We start from the raw sequence: 22,974 nt of genomic DNA on the forward strand, positions 1-22,974 counted from the left end.
ACAGTATCTGACACACACACACACAGTATCTACCACACACAGTATCTGACATCCACACACACAGTATCTAACACACACACACACAGTATCTAACACACACAACATCTGACACAAACAGTATCTCTCACAGACAGTATCTACCACACACAGTATCTGACACCCACACACACAGTATCTAACACACACACAGTATCTGACACACACACACACAGTATCTAACACACACAGTATCTAACACACACAGTATTTGACACACACACACACACACAGTATCTAACACACACAGTATCTAACACACACAGTATGTGACACACACAGTATCTGACACACACACACACAGTATCTAACACACACAGTATCTAACACACACAGTATCTAACACACACAGTATCTAAGACACACACACACAGTATCTAACACACACACACACACAGTATCTCTCACACACAGTATCTGACACACACACACACACACAGTATCTAACACACACAGTATCTCTCACACACAGTATCTGACACACACACACACATTATCTGACACACACAGTATCTAACACACACACAGAATCTGACACACACAGTATCTAACACACACACAGTATCTGACACACAAACAGTATCTCTCACACACAGTATCTAACACACACACAGTATCTGACACACAAACAGTATCTCTCACACACAGTATCTAACACACACACAGTATCTGACACACACAGTATCTAACACACACACAGTATCTGACACACACACAGTATCTGACACACACACAGTATCTAACACACAAAGTATCTAACACACACACAGTATCTGACACACAAACAGTATCTCTCACACACAGTATCTGACACACACACACAGTATCTTACACACACACAGTATCTGACACACACACACACAGTATCTACCACACACAGTATCTGACACCCACACACACAGTATCTAACACACACAGTATCTGACACACACACACAGTATCTAACACACACAGTATATGATACACACACACAGTATCTGATACACACACACAGTATCTAACACACACAGTATCACACACACACAGTATCTAACACCCACACCCACACACACAGTATCTACCACACACAGTATCTGACACCCACACACACAGTATCTAACACACACAGTATCTGACACACACACACAGTATCTAACACACACAGTATCTAACACCCACACACACAGTATCTACCACACACAGTATCTACCACACACAGTATCTGACACACACACACACACACACAGTATCTAACACACACAGTATATGATACACACACACAGTATCTAACACACACAGTATCTGACACACACACACACACAGTATCTAACACACACAGTATCTAACACACACAGTATCTGACACACACACACACACAGTATCTATCACACACAGTATCACACACACAGTATCTACCACACACAGTATCTAACACCCACACACAGTATCTAACACACACAGTATCTAACACACACAGTATCTGACACACACACACACACACAGTATCTAACACACACAGTATCTGACACACACACACACACACAGTATCTAACACACACAGTATCTGACACACACACACACACAGTATCTAACACACACAGTATCTAACACACACACACAGTATCTAACACACACAGTATCTAAGACACACACACACAGTATCTAACACACACAGTATCTGACACACACACACACACAGTATCTCTCACACACAGTATCTGACACACACACACACACAGTATCTAACACACACAGTATCTAACACACACAGTATCTAACACACAGTATCTAAGACACACACACACAGTATCTAACACACACAGTATCTGACACACACACACACAGTATCTCTCACACACAGTATCTGACACACACACACACACAGTATCTCTCACACACAGTATCTGACACACACACACACACACAGTATCTAACACACACAGTATCTGACACACACACACACACAGTATCTCTCACACACAGTATCTGACACACACACACACACAGTATCTGACACACACAGTATCTGACATACACACACACAGTATCTAACACACACAGTATCTAACACACACACACAGTATCTAAGACACACACACACACAGTATCTGACACACACACACACACACAGTATCTGACACACACAGTATCTGACACACACACACACACACACAGTATCTAACACACACAGTATCTAAGACACACACACACACAGTATCTGACACACACACACACACACAGTATCTGACACACACAGTATCTGACACACCCACACACAGTATCTAACACACACAGTATCTAACACACACACACAGTATCTAAGACACACACACACACAGTATCTGACACACACACACACACACAGTATCTAACACACACAGTATCTAACACACACAGTATCTGACACACACAGTATCTGACACACACACACACAGTATCTAACACACACAGTATCTAACACACACAGTATCTGACACACACACACACACACAGTATCTAACACACACAGTATCTAACACACACAGTATCTAAGACACACACACACAGTATCTAACACACACACACACACACACACAGTATCTCTCACACACAGTATCTGACACACACACACACACACAGTATCTAACACACACAGTATCTCTCACACACAGTATCTAAGACACACACACACACAGTATCTGACACACACACACACACACACAGTATCTAACACACACAGTATCTAACACACACAGTATCTGACACACACAGTATCTGACACACACACACACATTATCTGACACACACAGTATCTAACACACACACAGAATCTGACACACACAGTATCTAACACACACACAGTATCTGACACACAAACAGTATCTCTCACACACAGTATCTAACACACACACAGTATATGACACACAAACAGTATCTCTCACACACAGTATCTAACACACACACAGTATATGACACACAAACAGTATCTCTCACACACAGTATCTAACACACACACAGTATCTGACACACACAGTATCTAACACACACACAGTATCTGACACACACACAGTATCTGACACACACACAGTATCTAACACACACACAGTATCTAACACACACACAGTATCTAACACACACACAGTATCTGACACACAAACAGTATCTCTCACACACAGTATCTGACACACACACACAGTATCTGACACACACACAGTATCTGACACACACACACAGTATCTAACACACAAAGTATCTAACACACACACAGTATCTGACACACACAGTATCTAACACACACACAGTATCTAACACACACACAGTATCTGACACACACACAGTATCTGACACACACACACAGTATCTAACACACAAAGTATCTAACACACACACAGTATCTAACACCCACACACACACAGTATCTACCACACACAGTATCTGATACACACACACAGTATCTATCACACACAGTATCACACACACAGTATCTACCACACACAGTATCTAACACCCACACACAGAGTATCTACCACACACAGTATCTAACACACACAGTATCTAACACACACAGTATCTGACACACACACACACACACACACAGTATCTAACACACACAGTATCTGACACACACACACACAGTATCTAACACACACAGTATCTGACACACACACACACACAGTATCTAACACACACAGTATCTAACACACGCACACAGTATCTAACACACACAGTATCTAAGACACACACACACAGTATCTAACACACACAGTATCTGACACACACACACACACAGTATCTAACACACACAGTATCTAACACACACAGTATCTAAGACACACACACACAGTATCTAACACACACAGTATCTGACACACACACACACACAGTATCTAACACACACAGTATCTAACACACACAGTATCTAAGACACACACACACAGTATCTAACACACACAGTATCTAAGACACACACACACAGTATCTAACACACACAGTATCTAAGACACACACACACAGTATCTAACACACACAGTATCTAAGACACACACACACAGTATCTAACACACACAGTATCTGACACACACACACACACAGTATCTAACACACACAGTATCTAACACACACACACAGTATCTAACACACACAGTATCTAAGACACACACACACAGTATCTAACACACAGTATCTGACACACACACACACACACAGTATCTCTCACACACAGTATCTGACACACACACACACACAGTATCTAACACACACAGTATCTAACACACACAGTATCTAACACACAGTATCTAAGACACACACACACAGTATCTAACACACACAGTATCTGACACACACACACACACAGTATCTCTCACACACAGTATCTGACACACACACACACACACAGTATCTAACACACACAGTATCTGACACACACACACACACACACAGTATCTCTCACACACAGTATCTGACACACACACACACACAGTATCTGACACACACAGTATCTGACATACACACACACAGTATCTAACACACACAGTATCTAACACACACACACAGTATCTAAGACACACACACACACAGTATCTGACACACACACACACACACAGTATCTGACACACACAGTATCTGACACACACACACACACACAGTATCTAACACACACAGTATCTAACACACACACACACAGTATCTAAGACACACACACACACAGTATCTGACACACACACACACACAGTATCTGACACACACAGTATCTGACACACCCACACACAGTATCTAACACACACAGTATCTAACACACACACACAGTATCTAAGACACACACACACACAGTATCTGACACACACACACACACACACACAGTATCTAACACACACAGTATCTGACACACACACACAGTATCTAACACACACAGTATCTGACACACACACACAGTATCTAACACACACAGTATCTGACACACACACGCACAGTATCTAACACACACAGTATCTAAGACACACACACAGTATCTAACACACAGTATCTGACACACACACACACACACACACACACAGTATCTGACACACACAGTATCTCTCACACACAGTATCTGACACACACACACACAGTATCTAACACACACAGTATCTAACACACACGGTATCTGACACACACACACACACACAGTATCTAACACACACAGTATCTGACACACACACACACACAGTATCTAACACACACAGTATCTAACACACAGTATCTGACACACACACACACACACAGTATCTAACACACACACACACACAGTATCTAACACACACAGTATCTGACACACACACACACACACACACACACAGTATCTAACACACACACACACACAGTATCTAACACACACAGTATCTAACACACACACACACACACAGTATCTAACACACACAGTATCTGACACACACACACACACACACAGTATCTAACACACACACAGTATCTCTCACACACAGTATCTGACACACACAGTATCTGACACACACAGTATCTAACACACACACACACAGTATCTGACACACACACACACACAGTATCTCTCACACACAGTATCTAACACACACAGTATCTGACACACACACACACAGTATCTAACACACACAGTATCTAACACACACACAGTATCTAACACACACAGTATCTAACACACACACACACAGTATCTCACACACAGTTTCTGACACACACACACACACAGTATCTGACACACACACAGTATCTCACACACAGTATCTCACACACACACAGTTTCTGACACACACACAGAGTATCTCACACACATAGTATCTAACACACACACACACACACACACAGTATATGACACACACACACATTATCTAACACACACAAACACACACACAATCTGACACACACAGTATCTAACACACACACACAGTATCTAACACACAGTATCTCACACACACATAGTATCTAACACACACACAGTATCTAACACACACAGTATCTAACACACACACAGTATCTAACACACAGTATCTCACACACACATAGTATCTAACACACACACAGTATCTAACACACACAGTATCTAACACACACACACACAGTGTCTAACACAGTATCTAAGACACACACACACAGTATCTAACACACACAGTATCTGACACACACACACACACAGTATCTAACACACACAGTATCTAACACACACACACACAGTGTCTAACACAGTATCTAAGACACACACACACAGTATCTAACACACACAGTATCTAAGACACACACACACAGTATCTAACACACACAGTATCTGACACACACACACACACAGTATCTAACACACACAGTATCTGACACACACACAGTATCTGACACACACAGTATCTGACACACACAGTATCTGACACACACACACAGTATCTCACACACAGTATCTAACACACACAGTATCTGACACACACAGTATCTGACACACACACAGTATCTAACACACACAGTATCTGACACACACACACACACACAGTATCTAACACACACAGTATCTGACACACACAGTATCTGACACACACACAGTATCTGACACACACAGTATCTGACACACACACAGTATCTAACACACACAGTATCTGACACACACACACACACACAGTATCTAACACACACAGTATCTGACACACACAGTATCTGACACACACACAGTATCTGACACACACAGTATCTGACACACACACACACACACACACACACAGTATCTAACACACACAGTATCTAACACACACAGTATCTGACACACACAGTATCTGACACACACAGTATCTGACACACACACAGTATCTGACACACACAGTATCTGACACACACACACACACAGTATCTAACACACACAGTATCTGACACACACACACACACACAGTATCTGACACACACAGTATCTGACACACACACACACACAGTATCTAACACACACAGTATCTAACACACACAGTATCTGACACACACACACACACACACAGTATCTGACACACACAGTATCTGACACACACAGTATCTGACACACACACACACACAGTATCTAACACACACAGTATCTGACACACACACACACACACAGTATCTGACACACACAGTATCTGACACACACACACACACAGTATCTGACACACACAGTATCTGACACACACACACACACAGTATCTCTCACACACAGTATCTGACACACACAGTATCTGACACACACAGTATCTAACACACACAGTATCTGACACACACACACACAGTATCTGACACACACACAGTATCTAACACACACAGTATCTGACACACACACACAGTATCTGACACACACACACACACACAGTATCTGACACACACACACACACACAGTATCTGACACACACACAGTATCTAACACACACAGTATCTGACACACACACACAGTATCTAACACACACAGTATCTGACACACACAGTATCTAACACACACAGTATCTAACACACACAGTATCTGACACACACACACACACAGTATCTAACACACACAGTATCTGACACACACACACAGTATCTGACACACACACACACACACAGTATCTGACACACACACACACACACAGTATCTGACACACACACAGTATCTAACACACACAGTATCTGACACACACACACAGTATCTAACACACACAGTATCTGACACACACAGTATCTAACACACACAGTATCTAACACACACAGTATCTGACACACACACACACACAGTATCTAACACACACAGTATCTGACACACACAGTATCTGACACACACACAGTATCTAACACACACAGTATCTGACACACACACAGTATCTGACACACACACAGTATCTCTCACACACAGTATCTGACACACACAGTATCTAACACACACAGTATCTGACACACACACACACAGTATCTGACACACACAGTATCTAACACACACAGTATCTGACACACACACACACAGTATCTGACACACACAGTATCTGACACACACACACACAGTATCTGACACACACAGTATCTAACACACACAGTATCTAACACACACAGTATCTGACACACACACACACAGTATCTAACACACACAGTATCTCACTCACACAGTATCTGACACACACACACACACACACACACACAGTATCTCACACACAGTATCTAACACACACAGTATCTCACACACACAGTTTCTGACACACACACAGAGTATCTCACACACATTGTATCTAACACACACACACACACAGTATATGACACACACACACAGTATCTAACACACACAGTATCTCACACACACAGTTTCTGACACACACACAGAGTATCTCACACACATAGTATCTAACACACACACACACACAGTATATGACACACACACACAGTATCTAACACACACAAACACACACACAATCTGACACACACAGTATCTAACACACACACACAGTATCTAACACACAGTATCTCACACACACATAGTATCTAACACACACAGTATCTAACACACACACACAGTATATGACACACACACACAGTATCTACCACACACACACACACACAGACACACACATAATCTGACACACACAGTATCTAACACACACACACACACACACCCACACACACACACAGTATCTAACACACAGTATCTCACACACACATAGTATCTAACACACACACAGTATCTAACACACACACACACACACCCACACACACACACAGTATCTAACACACAGTATCTCACACACACATAGTATCTAACACACACACAGTATCTAACACACACAGTATCTAACACACACACACACACACACACAGTATCTGACACACACACACAGTATCTGACACACACAGCTGTTCTGCTGGAGCATCAACACAGTCCAGCAACCCCCAAACACACACAAATCAAATTTCAGTTCAGTTTTATTACCCATTGTGTGTGTGTGTGTGTGTGCGTGTGTGTGTGTGTGTGTTTGCTTTGCTATACATAACAGCATGTAGATGCACTCGAATTTAGCCGCATGCACCCACATCCCACCCTCACCATAAATACACACACACACACACACACACATTCGTCAAATCTGGTATTCAGTTTTATGGCCCTCATATGTCTATGTCTCTGTGTGTGTGTGTTTGCTTTGCAAGAAAATGAAGAAGCGCTCACATTCACCCACACACACCCACATCCAACCCTTGCCATAAACACACACACACACACACGCACACAAACACACACACAAACACACACACAGACATTTTAATGCTTTTAATTGGATAAACACACACACATACACACACACACACAAACACACACCAGCAGAACCCAGATTCTCCCATGCGAGTCTCAGTGATACAGAGGTAAATATTTCACATGTAACAGTTCAAAATAAATCGATTATAAAAGAATTTTTTAAAAATTTCATATAAGAAGAAATAAAGCGAACAGATAAGGAGTTTCTGTGATGAAGCAGCTTCTTCTCCACACAGCACCATGAAGTTTCAAGCCCAAACAGGACGTTTGTCAGGTTTCTATTAATGCACTTGATCTAATACGTTAACGTTTCCATGGTAACAACGTATTCACTCGGTTCCTTCGTTTTAATCCGGTGACTATAAATCTCTCAGAGAAGCTCACTGTGTTGTACTGATCACATGTTCAGCTGTGTCTCAGTTCACACACTCGTGCACTACGCTACTGTGTGGAATAAACAGCGTGAGTAACATGTCCATACTGAAAACTCCAAGAAGAAGAAGATGATGATGATGATGAAGAGGAAGAAGAAGAAGAAGAAGAAAAACAAAAGGGAGAAGAAGAAAAAGAAGAAGAAGATGAAGAAGAAGAAAAGGAAGAGAAAGAAGAAAAAGAAGAAGTAGTAGAAGTTAAGAAGATAAAGAAGACGAAGAAGAAAAGAAAGAAGAAGAAGGAGAGGAAAAAGACCAGCCTTCACTCCCCACGTGCATCAATGACCCTTGACCGCCCATGACCCTGTCACCGGTTCACCACTGTTCCTTCCTTGGACCACTTTGATAGATACTGACCACTGCAGACTGGGAACACCCCACAAGAGCTGCAGTTTTGGAGATGCTCTGATCCAGTGGTCTAGCCATCACAATCTGGCCCTTCATCAAACTCGCTCAAATCCTCACCCTTATGGACGGATATTAATATCGATGCTATATTTAAACTAAAATTTTTAACAGCTGATTTTTTTTTTATCCAGTCTTCAGTCTGCAGTTTTAATTAGATCCATTCAATATATGGCCAGCTAATTCTTTTTCCCTTAGTCTGTGAAGGACACACACACACACTCACACACACACTCACACACACACACACACAGTAGTGTGTTTGATATCAAGGCTGCAGAGTTAGATTTATAACTCTATATTAATGCAGCCATTTATATGTCCAGACTGTGTGGACAGAATGGAAGATACCGTGTGTGTGTGTGTGTGTGTGTGTGTGTGTGTAGATAATCCAAATATTCAGCAGTACATCCTAAAGTGTCTTATTCCTCTTAGAGAAAAGTGATGAGGGAGAGAGAGAGAGAGAGAGAGAGAGAGAGAGAGAGGAGTGATGAGAGAGAGAGAGAGAGAGAGAGAGAGGAGTGATGAGAGAGAGAGAGAGAGGAGTGATGAGAGAGAGAGAGAGAGAGAGAGAGAGAGAGAGGAGTGATGAGAGAGAGAGAGAGAGAGAGAGAGGAGTGATGAGAGAGAGAGAGAGAACGGTGATGAGAGAGAGAGAGAGAGAGAGAGAGAGGAGTGATGAGAGAGAAAGAGGTATGACAAGAGAGAGATAGAGTGATAAGAGACAGTGAGAGAGAAGAGTGATGAGAGATAGAGTGATGAGAGAAAGAGGGAGAGGGGGGGTGATGAGAGAGAGAGAGGAGTGATGAGAGAGAGAGAACGGTGATGAGAGAGAGAGAGAGAGAGAGAGAGATAGAGTGATGAGAAAGAAAGAGGTATGACGAGAGAGAGATAGAGTGATAAGAGACAGTGAGAGAGAAGAGTGATGAGAGAGAGATAGAGTAATGTGAGAAAGGGGGGGTGATGAGAGAGAGAGAGAGGATTGATGAGAGAGAGGTAGAGAGAGAGAAGAGTGATGAGAGAGAGATAGAGTAATGTGAGAAAGGGGGGGGGTGATGAGAGAGAGAGGATTGATGAGAGAGAGGTAGAGAGAGAGAAGAGTGATGAGAGAGAGATAGAGTAATGTGAGAAAGGGGGGGGTGATGAGAGAGAGAGAGAGGATTGATGAGAGAGAGGTAGAGAGAGAGAAGAGTGATGAGAGAGAGATAGAGTAATGTGAGAAAGTTGGGGGGTGATGAGAGAGAGAGAGAGGATTGATGAGAGAGCGGTAGAGAGAGAGAAGAGTGATGAGAGAGAGATAGAGTAATGTGAGAAGGGGGGGGTGATGAGAGAGAGAGAGAGGATTGATGAGAGAGAGGTAGAGAGAGAGAAGAGTGATGAGAGAGAGATAGAGGAGTGTGAGAAAGGGGGGGGGGTGATGAGAGAGAGAGGATTGATGAGAGAGCGGTAGAGAGAGAGAAGAGTGATGAGAGAGAGATAGAGTAATGTGAGAAAGGGGGGGGGTGATGAGAGAGAGAGGATTGATGAGAGAGCGGTAGAGAGAGAGAAGAGTGATGAGAGAGAGATAGAGTAATGTGAGAAAGTTGGGGGGTGATGAGAGAGAGAGAGAGGATTGATGAGAGAGATGAGTGATGAGAGAGAGAGAGAGGATTGATGAGAGAGAGGTAGAGAGAGAGAAGAGTGATGAGAGAGAGATAGAGTAATGTGAGAAAGTTGGGGGGTGATGAGAGAGAGAGGATTGATGAGAGAGATGAGTGATGAGAGAGAGAGAGAGATGAGTGATGAGAGAGAGGTAGAGAGAGAGAGAGGTAGAGACAGTTCATTAATAAATTCATGTAATTCATTTTGTTTTTTGTGACAGTTTTGTTTCATTTGCACTGACGTGACGTTGTTTGTGAAAGAGCTAAATTGTTAGCTAGCTTGAAATGTTTCCTGGTTGCCTAGCAACAATGTTCTCCAAAAAGACACCAAGTCAAAGGAAAGAATGTACAAGCTAGCGTATCGCTGCATTAAAGAATAACATTTGAGGCAATCAGCGATCCAACACACCTCACACTGGAATAATAGCTCCTAACACATACTCCTGTCTGGAGCGAGCGCCTAACGAGCGCCCACGTCATTCCCCCGGCTGCTTAAAGCCGTAAAGGCAGCAGACTGACTCGGCAGGCGTGAATCTCAGAGTCACCGCGTTCCCTTCACTTCCTCTCCGTCCACTCGCTTCCTGAATCACACCACAAACAGCCACGCAGGACCAGGCCTCCTACACACAGCCGTCTCCGCATCTCTCCCAGAATAAAGTCATCACTGTATAGAGAGAGAGAGAGAGAGAGAGAGAGAAGAGAGAGAAAGAGAGAGAGAGAGAAAAGAGTGGAGAGAGAGGGGGGGAGTGAAAAGAGAGAGAGGGAGAATGATGGCAGAAAGAAAGTGAGAGAGTGGATTGATGAGATAAAGAGAGAGAGAGAGAGATGGAGTGATCAGAGAGAGGGAGAGAGAGAGAGAGAGAGAGAGAGAGAGATGGAGTGATCAGAGAGAGAGAGAGAGAGAGAGATGGAGTGATCAGAGAGAGAGAGAGAGAGAGAGTCAGTTTTTCCGGTTGTGTTTATTCTACCAGTCTGGAGCTGAATGTAAGGAAACATATGTGATGATGACACAATGACGATTTCTGTCTTTGCACCTAAACAAATCAAACACTCAGATCCTGCCAAACATTCTGCTGCAGTATTGTGTGTGTGTGTGTGTGTGTGTGTGTGAGAGAGAGAGAGAGAGAGAGAGAGAGAGAGAGAGTATATTTATGTATTGTGTCAGACACAGAGTTTTATGTGAATCTGTATATGAAAATGTTGGCTGTGGCAAAGTTTTCTGACTTTGAAAAAAGTGTGTGTGTGTGAGAATAAAGGAATAAAGGGTGTATAGATGAGCGTGCATGTGTGTGTGTGTGTGTGTGTGTGTGTGTGTGTTACAGAATAAAGGTGTATAGATGAGCGTGTGTGTGTGTGTGTTACAGAATAAAGGGTGTATAGATGAGCGTGCATGTGTGTGTGTTACAGAATAAAGGGTGTATAGATGAGCGTGTGTGTGTGTGTGTGTGTGTGTGTGTGTGTGTTACAGAATAAAGGTGTATAGATGAGCGTGCATGTGTGTGTGTGTGTGTGTGTGTGTGTGTGTTACAGAATAAAGGGTGTATAGATGAGCGTGCATGTGTGTGTGTGTGTGTGTGTGTGTTACAGAATAAAGGGTGTATAGATGAGCGTGCGTGTGTGTGTGTGTGTGTTACAGAATAAAGGTGTATAGATGAGCGTGCGTGTGTGTGTGTGTGTGTTACAGAATAAAGGTGTATAGATGAGCGTGCATGTGTGTGTGTGTGTTACAGAATAAAGGTGTATAGATGAGCGTGTGTGTGTGTGTGTTACAGAATAAAGGGTGTATAGATGAGCGTGTGTGTGTGTGTGTGTTACAGAATAAAGGTGTATAGATGAGCGTGCATGTGTGTGTGTGTGTGTGTGTGTGTGTGTTACAGAATAAAGGGTGTATAGATGAGCGTGTGTGTGTGTATGTGTGTGTGTGTGTGTTACAGAATAAAGGGTGTATAGATGAGCGTGCATGTGTGTGTGTGTGTGTGTGTGTGTGTGTGTGTTACAGAATAAAGGGTGTATAGATGAGCGTGTGTGTGTGTGTTACAGAATAAAGGGTGTATAGATGAGCGTGTGTGTGTGTGTGTTACAGAATAAAGGTGTATAGATGAGCGTGCGCGTGTGTGTGTGTGTTACAGAATAAAGGGTGTATAGATGAGCGTGCATGTGTGTGTGTGTTACAGAATAAAGGTGTATAGATGAGCGTGTGTGTGTGTGTGTGTGTTACAGAATAAAGGTGTATAGATGAGCGTGTGTGTGTGTGTGTGTTACAGAATAAAGGGTGTATAGATGAGCGTGCGCGTGTGTGTGTGTTACAGAATAAAGGGTGTATAGATGAGCGTGTGTGTGTGTGTTACAGAATAAAGGGTGTATAGATGAGCGTGCATGTGTGTGTGTGTGTGTGTTACAGAATAAAGGGTGTATAGATGAGCGTGTGTGTGTGTGTGTTACAGAATAAAGGGTGTATAGATGAGCGTGTGTGTGTGTGTGTGTGTTACAGAATAAAGGTGTATAGATGAGCGTGCATGTGTGTGTGTGTGTGTGTGTGTGTGTGTGTTACAGAATAAAGGGTGTATAGATGAGCGTGTGTGTGTGTATGTGTGTGTGTGTGTGTTACAGAATAAAGGGTGTATAGATGAGCGTGCATGTGTGTGTGTGTGTGTGTGTGTGTTACAGAATAAAGGGTGTATAGATGAGCGTGCATGTGTGTGTGTTACAGAATAAAGGGTGTATAGATGAGCGTGCATGTGTGTGTGTGTGTGTGTTACAGAATAAAGGGTGTATAGATGAGCGTGTGTGTGTGTGTGTTACAGAATAAAGGGTGTATAGATGAGCGTGTGTGTGTGTGTGTATGTTACAGAATAAAGGTGTATAGATGAGCGTGCATGTGTGTGTGTGTGTGTGTGTGTGTGTGTGTTACAGAATAAAGGGTGTATAGATGAGCGTGTGTGTGTGTATGTGTGTGTGTGTGTGTTACAGAATAAAGGGTGTATAGATGAGCGTGCATGTGTGTGTGTGTGTGTGTGTTACAGAATAAAGGGTGTATAGATGAGCGTGCATGTGTGTGTGTGTGTGTGTTACAGAATAAAGGGTGTATAGATGAGCGTGTGTGTGTGTGTGTGTGTGTTACAGAATAAAGGGTGTATAGATGAGCGTGTGTGTGTGTGTGTTACAGAATAAAGGGTGTATAGATGAGCGTGCGCGTGTGTGTGTGTGTTACAGAATAAAGGGTGTATAGATGAGCGTGTGTGTGTGTGTTTTACAGAATAAAGGGTGTATAGATGAGCGTGCATGTGTGTGTGTGTGTTACAGAATAAAGGTGTATAGATGAGCGTGCATGTGTGTGTGTGTGTTACAGAATAAAGGTGTATAGATGAGCGTGTGTGTGTGTGTGTGTTACAGAATAAAGGGTGTATAGATGAGCGTGTGTGTGTGTGTGTTACAGAATAAAGGGTGTATAGATGAGCGTGTGTGTGTGTGTGTGTTACAGAATAAAGGTGTATAGATGAGCGTGCATGTGTGTGTGTGTGTGTGTGTGTGTGTGTTACAGAATAAAGGGTGTATAGATGAGCGTGTGTGTGTGTATGTGTGTGTGTTTGTGTTACAGAATAAAGGGTGTATAGATGAGCGTGCATGTGTGTGTGTGTGTGTGTGTGTGTGTGTGTGTGTTACAGAATAAAGGGTGTATAGATGAGCGTGTGTGTGTGTGTGTTACAGAATAAAGGGTGTATAGATGAGCGTGTGTGTGTGTGTGTTACAGAATAAAGGGTGTATAGATGAGCGTGCGCGTGTGTGTGTGTGTTACAGAATAAAGGTGTATAGATGAGTGTGTGTGTGTGTGTGTGTTACAGAATAAAGGTGTATAGATGAGCGTGTGTGTGTGTGTGTGTTACAGAATAAAGGTGTATAGATGAGCGTGCGCGTGTGTGTTACAGAATAAAGGTGTATAGATGAGCGTGTGTGTGTGTGTGTTACAGAATAAAGGTGTATAGATGAGCGTGTGTGTGTGTGTGTTACAGAATAAAGGTGTATAGATGAGCGTGTGTGTGTGTGTGTTACAGAATAAAGGTGTATAGATGAGCGTGTGTGTGTGTGTTACAGAATAAAGGGTGTATAGATGAGCGTGCGCGTGTGTGTGTGTGTTACAGAATAAAGGGTGTATAGATGAGCGTGCGCGTGTGTGTGTTACAGAATAAAGGGTGTATAGATGAGCATGTGTGTGTGTGTGTGTGTTACAGAATAAAGGTGTATAGATGAGCGTGTGTGTGTGTGTGTGTTACAGAATAAAGGTGTATAGATGAGCGTGTGTGTGTGTGTGTGTTACAGAATAAAGGTGTATAGATGAGCGTGTGTGTGTGTGTGTGTTACAGAATAAAGGTGTATAGATGAGCGTGTGTGTGTGTGTGTGTTACAGAATAAAGGTGTATAGATGAGCGTGTGTGTGTGTGTGTTACAGAATAAAGGGTGTATAGATGAGCGTGCATGTGTGTGTGTTACAGAATAAAGGGTGTATAGATGAGCGTGTGTGTGTGTGTGTGTTACAGAATAAAGGGTGTATAGATGAGCGTGCATGTGTGTGTGTTACAGAATAAAGGTGTATAGATGAGCGTGTGTGTGTGTGTGTGTGTTACAGAATAAAGGTGTATAGATGAGCGTGCATGTGTGTGTGTTACAGAATAAAGGTGTATAGATGAGCGTGCATGTGTGTGTGTGTGTGTGTTACAGAATAAAGGGTGTATAGATGAGCGTGTGTGTGTGTGTGTTACAGAATAAAGGGTGTATAGATGAGCGTGTGTGTGTGTGTGTGTTACAGAATAAAGGTGTATAGATGAGCGTGCATGTGTGTGTGTGTGTGTGTGTGTGTGTGTGTGTTACAGAATAAAGGGTGTATAGATGAGCGTGTGTGTGTGTATGTGTGTGTGTGTGTGTTACAGAATAAAGGGTGTATAGATGAGCGTGCATGTGTGTGTGTGTGTGTGTGTGTGTGTGTTACAGAATAAAGGGTGTATAGATGAGCGTGCGCGTGTGTGTGTGTGTGTGTGTGTGTGTGTGTGTGTTACAGAATAAAGGGTGTATAGATGAGCGTGTGTGTGTGTGTGTGTTACAGAATAAAGGTGTATAGATGAGCGTGCATGTGTGTGTGTGTGTGTGTTACAGAATAAAGGGTGTATAGATGAGCGTGTGTGTGTGTATGTGTGTGTGTGTGTGTTACAGAATAAAGGGTGTATAGATGAGCGTGCATGTGTGTGTGTGTGTGTGTGTGTGTGTGTGTGTGTGTTACAGAATAAAGGGTGTATAGATGAGCGTGTGTGTGTGTGTGTGTGTGTTACAGAATAAAGGGTGTATAGATGAGCGTGTGTGTGTGTGTGTTACAGAATAAAGGGTGTATAGATGAGCGTGCGTGTGTGTGTGTGTGTTACAGAATAAAGGTGTATAGATGAGTGTGTGTGTGTGTGTGTGTTACAGAATAAAGGTGTATAGATGAGTGTGTGTGTGTGTGTGTGTTACAGAATAAAGGTGTATAGATGAGCGTGCGCGTGTGTGTGTGTTACAGAATAAAGGTGTATAGATGAGTGTGTGTGTGTGTGTGTGTTACAGAATAAAGGTGTATAGATGAGCGTGTGTGTGTGTGTGTGTTACAGAATAAAGGTGTATAGATGAGCGTGTGTGTGTGTGTGTTACAGAATAAAGGGTGTATAGATGAGCGTGCGCGTGTGTGTGTGTTACAGAATAAAGGGTGTATAGATGAGCGTGCGCGTGTGTGTGTTACAGAATAAAGGGTGTATAGATGAGCATGTGTGTGTGTGTGTGTGTTACAGAATAAAGGTGTATAGATGAGCGTGTGTGTGTGTGTGTGTTACAGAATAAAGGTGTATAGATGAGTGTGTGTGTGTGTGTGTGTGTTACAGAATAAAGGTGTATAGATGAGCGTGTGTGTGTGTGTGTGTGTTACAGAATAAAGGTGTATAGATGAGCGTGTGTGTGTGTGTGTGTTACAGAATAAAGGTGTATAGATGAGCGTGCGCGTGTGTGTTACAGAATAAAGGTGTATAGATGAGTGTGTGTGTGTGTGTGTGTGTTACAGAATAAAGGTGTATAGATGAGCGTGTGTGTGTGTGTTACAGAATAAAGGGTGTATAGATGAGCGTGTGTGTGTGTGTTACAGAATAAAGGGTGTATAGATGAGCGTGCGCGTGTGTGTGTTACAGAATAAAGGGTGTATAGATGAGCGTGCGCGTGTGTGTGTTACAGAATAAAGGGTGTATAGATGAGCATGTGTGTGTGTGTGTGTGTTACAGAATAAAGGTGTATAGATGAGCGTGCGCGTGTGTGTGTGTGTGTGTGTGTGTGTTACAGAATAAAGGGTGTATAGATGAGCATGTGTGTGTGTGTGTGTGTGTGTGTGTGTTACAGACTAAAGGTGTATAGATGAGCGTGTGTGTGTGTGTGTGTGTGTGTGTTACAGAATAAAGGTGTATAGATGAGCGTGTGTGTGTGTGTGTGTTACAGAATAAAGGTGTATAGATGAGCGTGCGCGTGTGTGTGTTACAGAATAAAGGTGTATAGATGAGCGTGTGTGTGTGTGTGTGTGTGTGTGTGTTACAGAATAAAGGTGTATAGATGAGTGTGTGTGTGTGTGTGTGTGTGTTACAGAATAAAGGTGTATAGATGAGCGTGTGTGTGTGTGTGTGTGTGTGTTACAGAATAAAGGTGTATAGATGAGTGTGTGTGTGTGTGTGTGTGTGTGTTACAGAATAAAGGTGTATAGATGAGCGTGTGTGTGTGTGTGTGTGTGTTACAGAATAAAGGTGTATAGATGAGCGTGTGTGTGTGTGTGTGTGTGTGTTACAGAATAAAGGTGTATAGATGAGCGTGTGTGTGTGTGTGTGTGTTACAGAATAAAGGTGTATAGATGAGCGTGTGTGTGTGTGTTACAGAATAAAGGTGTATAGATGAGCGTGTGCGTGTGTGTGTTACAGAATAAAGGGTGTATAGATGAGCATGTGTGTGTGTGTGTGTGTTACAGAATAAAGGTGTATAGATGAGCGTGCGCGTGTGTGTGTGTGTGTGTGTGTGTTACAGAATAAAGGTGTATAGATGAGCGTGTGTGTGTGTGTTACAGACTAAAGGTGTATAGATGAGCGTGTGTGTGTGTGTGTGTGTGTGTGTTACAGAATAAAGGTGTATAGATGAGCGTGTGTGTGTGTGTGTGTTACAGAATGAAGGTGTATAGATGAGCGTGCGCGTGTGTGTGTTACAGAATAAAGGTGTATAGATGAGCGTGTGTGTGTGTGTGTGTGTGTGTGTGTTACAGAATAAAGGTGTATAGATGAGTGTGTGTGTGTGTGTGTGTGTGTGTTACAGAATAAAGGTGTATAGATGAGCGTGTGTGTGTGTGTGTGTGTGTTACAGAATAAAGGTGTATAGATGAGCGTGTGTGTGTGTGTGTGTGTTACAGAATAAAGGTGTATAGATGAGCGTGTGTGTGTGTGTGTGTGTTACAGAATAAAGGTGTATAGATGAGCGTGTGTGTGTGTGTGTGTGTGTGTGTGTGTTACAGAATAAAGGTGTATAGATGAGCGTGTGTGTGTGTGTGTGTGTGTGTTACAGAATAAAGGTGTATAGATGAGCGTGTGTGTGTGTGTTACAGAATAAAGGTGTATAGATGAGCGTGTGTGTGTGTGTGTGTGTGTGTGTGTTACAGAATAAAGGTGTATAGATGAGCGTGTGTGTGTGTGTGTGTGTGTGTGTGTGTTACAGAATAAAGGTGTATAGATGAGCGTGTGTGTGTGTGTGTGTGTGTTACAGAATAAAGGTGTATAGATGAGCGTGTGTGTGTGTGTGTTACAGAATAAAGGTGTATAGATGAGCGTGTGTGTGTGTGTGTGTGTGTGTGTTTCAGAATAAAGGTGTATAGATGAGCGTGTGTGTGTGTGTGTGTGTTACAGAATAAAGGTGTATAGATGAGCGTGTGTGTGTGTGTGTTTCAGAATAAAGGTGTATAGATGAGCGTGTGTGTGTGTGTGTGTGTTACAGAATAAAGGTGTATAGATGAGCGTGTGTGTGTGTGTGTGTGTGTTACAGAATAAAGGTGTATAGATGAGCGTGTGTGTGTGTGTGTGTGTGTGTGTGTGTGTTACAGAATAAAGGTGTATAGATGAGCGTGTGTGTGTGTGTGTGTTACAGAATAAAGGTGTATAGATGAGCGTGTGTGTGTGTGTGTGTGTTACAGAATAAAGGTGTATAGATGAGCGTGTGTGTGTGTGTGTGTGTGTGTTACAGAATAAAGGTGTATAGATGAGCGTGTGTGTGTGTGTGTGTGTGTTACAGAATAAAGGTGTATAGATGAGCGTGTGTGTGTGTGTGTGTGTGTGTTACAGAATAAAGGTGTATAGATGAGCGTGTGTGTGTGTGTGTGTGTGTGTTACAGAATAAAGGTGTATAGATGAGCGTGTGTGTGTGTGTGTGTGTGTGTTACAGAATAAAGGTGTATAGATGAGCGTGTGTGTGTGTGTGTGTGTGTGTTACAGAATAAAGGTGTATAGATGAGCGTGCGTGTGTGTGTGTGTGTGTTTCAGAATAAAGGTGTATAGATGAGCGTGTGTGTGTGTGTGTGTGTGTGTTACAGAATAAAGGTGTATAGATGAGCGTGTGTGTGTGTGTGTGTGTGTGTGTGTTACAGAATAAAGGTGTATAGATGAGCGTGTGTGTGTGTGTGTGTTACAGAATAAAGGTGTATAGATGAGCGTGTGTGTGTGTGTGTGTGTGTGTGTGTGTGTTACAGAATAAAGGTGTATAGATGAGCGTGTGTGTGTGTGTGTTTCAGAATAAAGGTGTATAGATGAGCGTGTGTGTGTGTGTGTTACAGAATAAAGGTGTATAGATGAGCGTGTGTGTGTGTGTGTGTGTGTGTTACAGAATAAAGGGTGTATAGATGAGCGTGTGTGTGTGTGTGTGTTACAGAATAAAGGTGTATAGATGAGCGTGTGTGTGTGTGTGTGTTACAGAATAAAGGTGTATAGATGAGCGTGCGCGTGTGTGTGTGTGTGTGTGTGTGTTACAGAATAAAGGTGTATAGATGAGCGTGCGTGTGTGTGTGTGTGTGTTTCAGAATAAAGGTGTATAGATGAGCGTGTGTGTGTGTGTGTGTTACAGAATAAAGGTGTATAGATGAGCGTGCGCGTGTGTGTGTGTGTGTGTGTGTTACAGAATAAAGGTGTATAGATGAGCGTGCGCGTGTGTGTGTGTGTGTGTTACAGAATAAAGGTGTATAGATGAGCGTGTGTGTGTGTGTGTGTGTGTGTGTGTGTGTGTGTGTGTTACAGAATAAAGGGTGTATAGATGAGCGTGTGTGTGTGTGTGTGTTACAGAATAAAGGGTGTATAGATGAGTGTGTGTGTGTGTGTGTGTTACAGAATAAAGGTGTATAGATGAGCGTGTGTGTGTGTGTGTGTTACAGAATAAAGGTGTATAGATGAGCGTGCGCGTGTGTGTGTGTGTGTGTGTGTTACAGAATAAAGGTGTATAGATGAGCGTGCGTGTGTGTGTGTGTGTGTTTCAGAATAAAGGTGTATAGATGAGCGTGTGTGTGTGTGTGTGTGTGTTACAGAATAAAGGTGTATAGATGAGCGTGTGTGTGTGTTTCAGAATAAAGGGTGTATAGATGAGCGTGCGTGTGTGTGTGTGTGTGTTTCAGAATAAAGGTGTATAGATGAGCGTGTGTGTGTGTGTGTGTGTGTTACAGAATAAAGGTGTATAGATGAGCGTGTGTGTGTGTGTGTTTCAGAATAAAGGTGTATAGATGAGCGTGTGTGTGTGTTTCAGAATAAAGGGTGTATAGATGAGCGTGTGTGTGTGTGTGTGTGTTACAGAATAAAGGTGTATAGATGAGCGTGTGTGTGTGTGTGTGTGTTACAGAATAAAGGTGTATAGATGAGCGTGTGTGTGTGTGTGTGTGTTACAGAATAAAGGTGTATAGATGAGCGTGTGTGTGTGTGTTACAGAATAAAGGTGTATAGATGAGCGTGTGTGTGTGTGTGTGTGTGTTACAGAATAAAGGTGTATAGATGAGCGTGTGTGTGTGTGTGTGTTACAGAATAAAGGTGTATAGATGAGCGTGCGTGTGTGTGTGTTTCAGAATAAAGGTGTATAGATGAGCGTGTGTGTGTGTGTGTTACAGAATAAAGGTGTATAGATGAGCGTGTGTGTGTGTGTGTTACAGAATAAAGGTGTATAGATGAGCGTGTGTGTGTGTGTGTTACAGAATAAAGGTGTATAGATGAGCGTGTGTGTGTGTGTGTGTGTGTGTTACAGAATAAAGGTGTATAGATGAGCGTGTATGAATTACAGTATCAGATTGTATAGATGAGCGTGTGTGTGTGTGTGTGTGTTACAGAATAAAGGTGTATAGATGAGCATGTGTGTGTGTGTTTTACAGAATAAAGGTGTATAGATGAGCGTGTGTGTGTGTGTGTGTTACAGAATAAAGGTGTATAGATGAGTGTGTATGAATTACAGTATCAGATTGTATAGATGTGTGTGTGTGTGTGTGTTACAGAATAAAGGTGTATAGATGAGTGTGTGTGTGTTACAGAATAAAGGTGTATAGATGAGCGTGTGTGTGTGTGTGTTACAGAATAAAGGTGTATAGATGAGTGTGTATGAATTACAGTATCAGATTGTATAGATGTGTGTGTGTGTGTGTGTTACAGAATAAAGGTGTATAGATGAGTGTGTATGAATTACAGTATCAGATTGTATAGATGTGTGTGTGTGTGTGTGTTACAGTATCAGACTGATGAAGATGAAGATGTACAGAAGGACATCCTGCCCCTGAACACATACGTGGCTCTGTACAGATTTATTCCTCAGGAAAATCAGGACCTGGAGCTGAGGTGAGTGTAACACACACACACACACACACACAGGTATAACTGTCATTATGAGGACCGAGACATTACGACTTCCACTACAGTGTGACTGAAATCTTCTGCTCACACACACACACACACACTCATCTATAAAACCTTAAACTGTAATAAACACACATAGTCACACACTCACACACACACACACACCTCACACACTCACACACACACACCTCACACAGTCACACACTCACACACCTTACATAGCCACGCCTCACACACTCACACCACAGCCACGCCTCCCACACTCACACAGCCACACACTCACACAGCCACGCCTCACACACTCACACAGCCACACTTCACACACTCACTCAGCCACACCTCCCACACTCACACAG

The 22,974-nt window shown here is 42.5% G+C and overlaps 1 protein-coding gene across 1 annotated transcript in view; it reads left to right on the top strand.

Annotated features, from left to right (window-relative positions):
- Positions 1-22,974, top strand: part of stac (SH3 and cysteine rich domain) — an 89,867-nt gene that overhangs the window by 61,110 nt on the left and 5,783 nt on the right. Inside the window, exon 8 of the mRNA XM_058398548.1 lies at positions 22,494-22,600. Within this exon, the coding sequence (XP_058254531.1) occupies positions 22,494-22,600 (107 nt within the window). The remainder of the gene's footprint in view (positions 1-22,493; positions 22,601-22,974) is intronic.

Source organism: Hemibagrus wyckioides, linkage group LG09 (assembly GCF_019097595.1).
Source record: "Hemibagrus wyckioides isolate EC202008001 linkage group LG09, SWU_Hwy_1.0, whole genome shotgun sequence".
In the NCBI taxonomy this organism is placed as follows: domain Eukaryota; kingdom Metazoa; phylum Chordata; class Actinopteri; order Siluriformes; family Bagridae; genus Hemibagrus; species Hemibagrus wyckioides.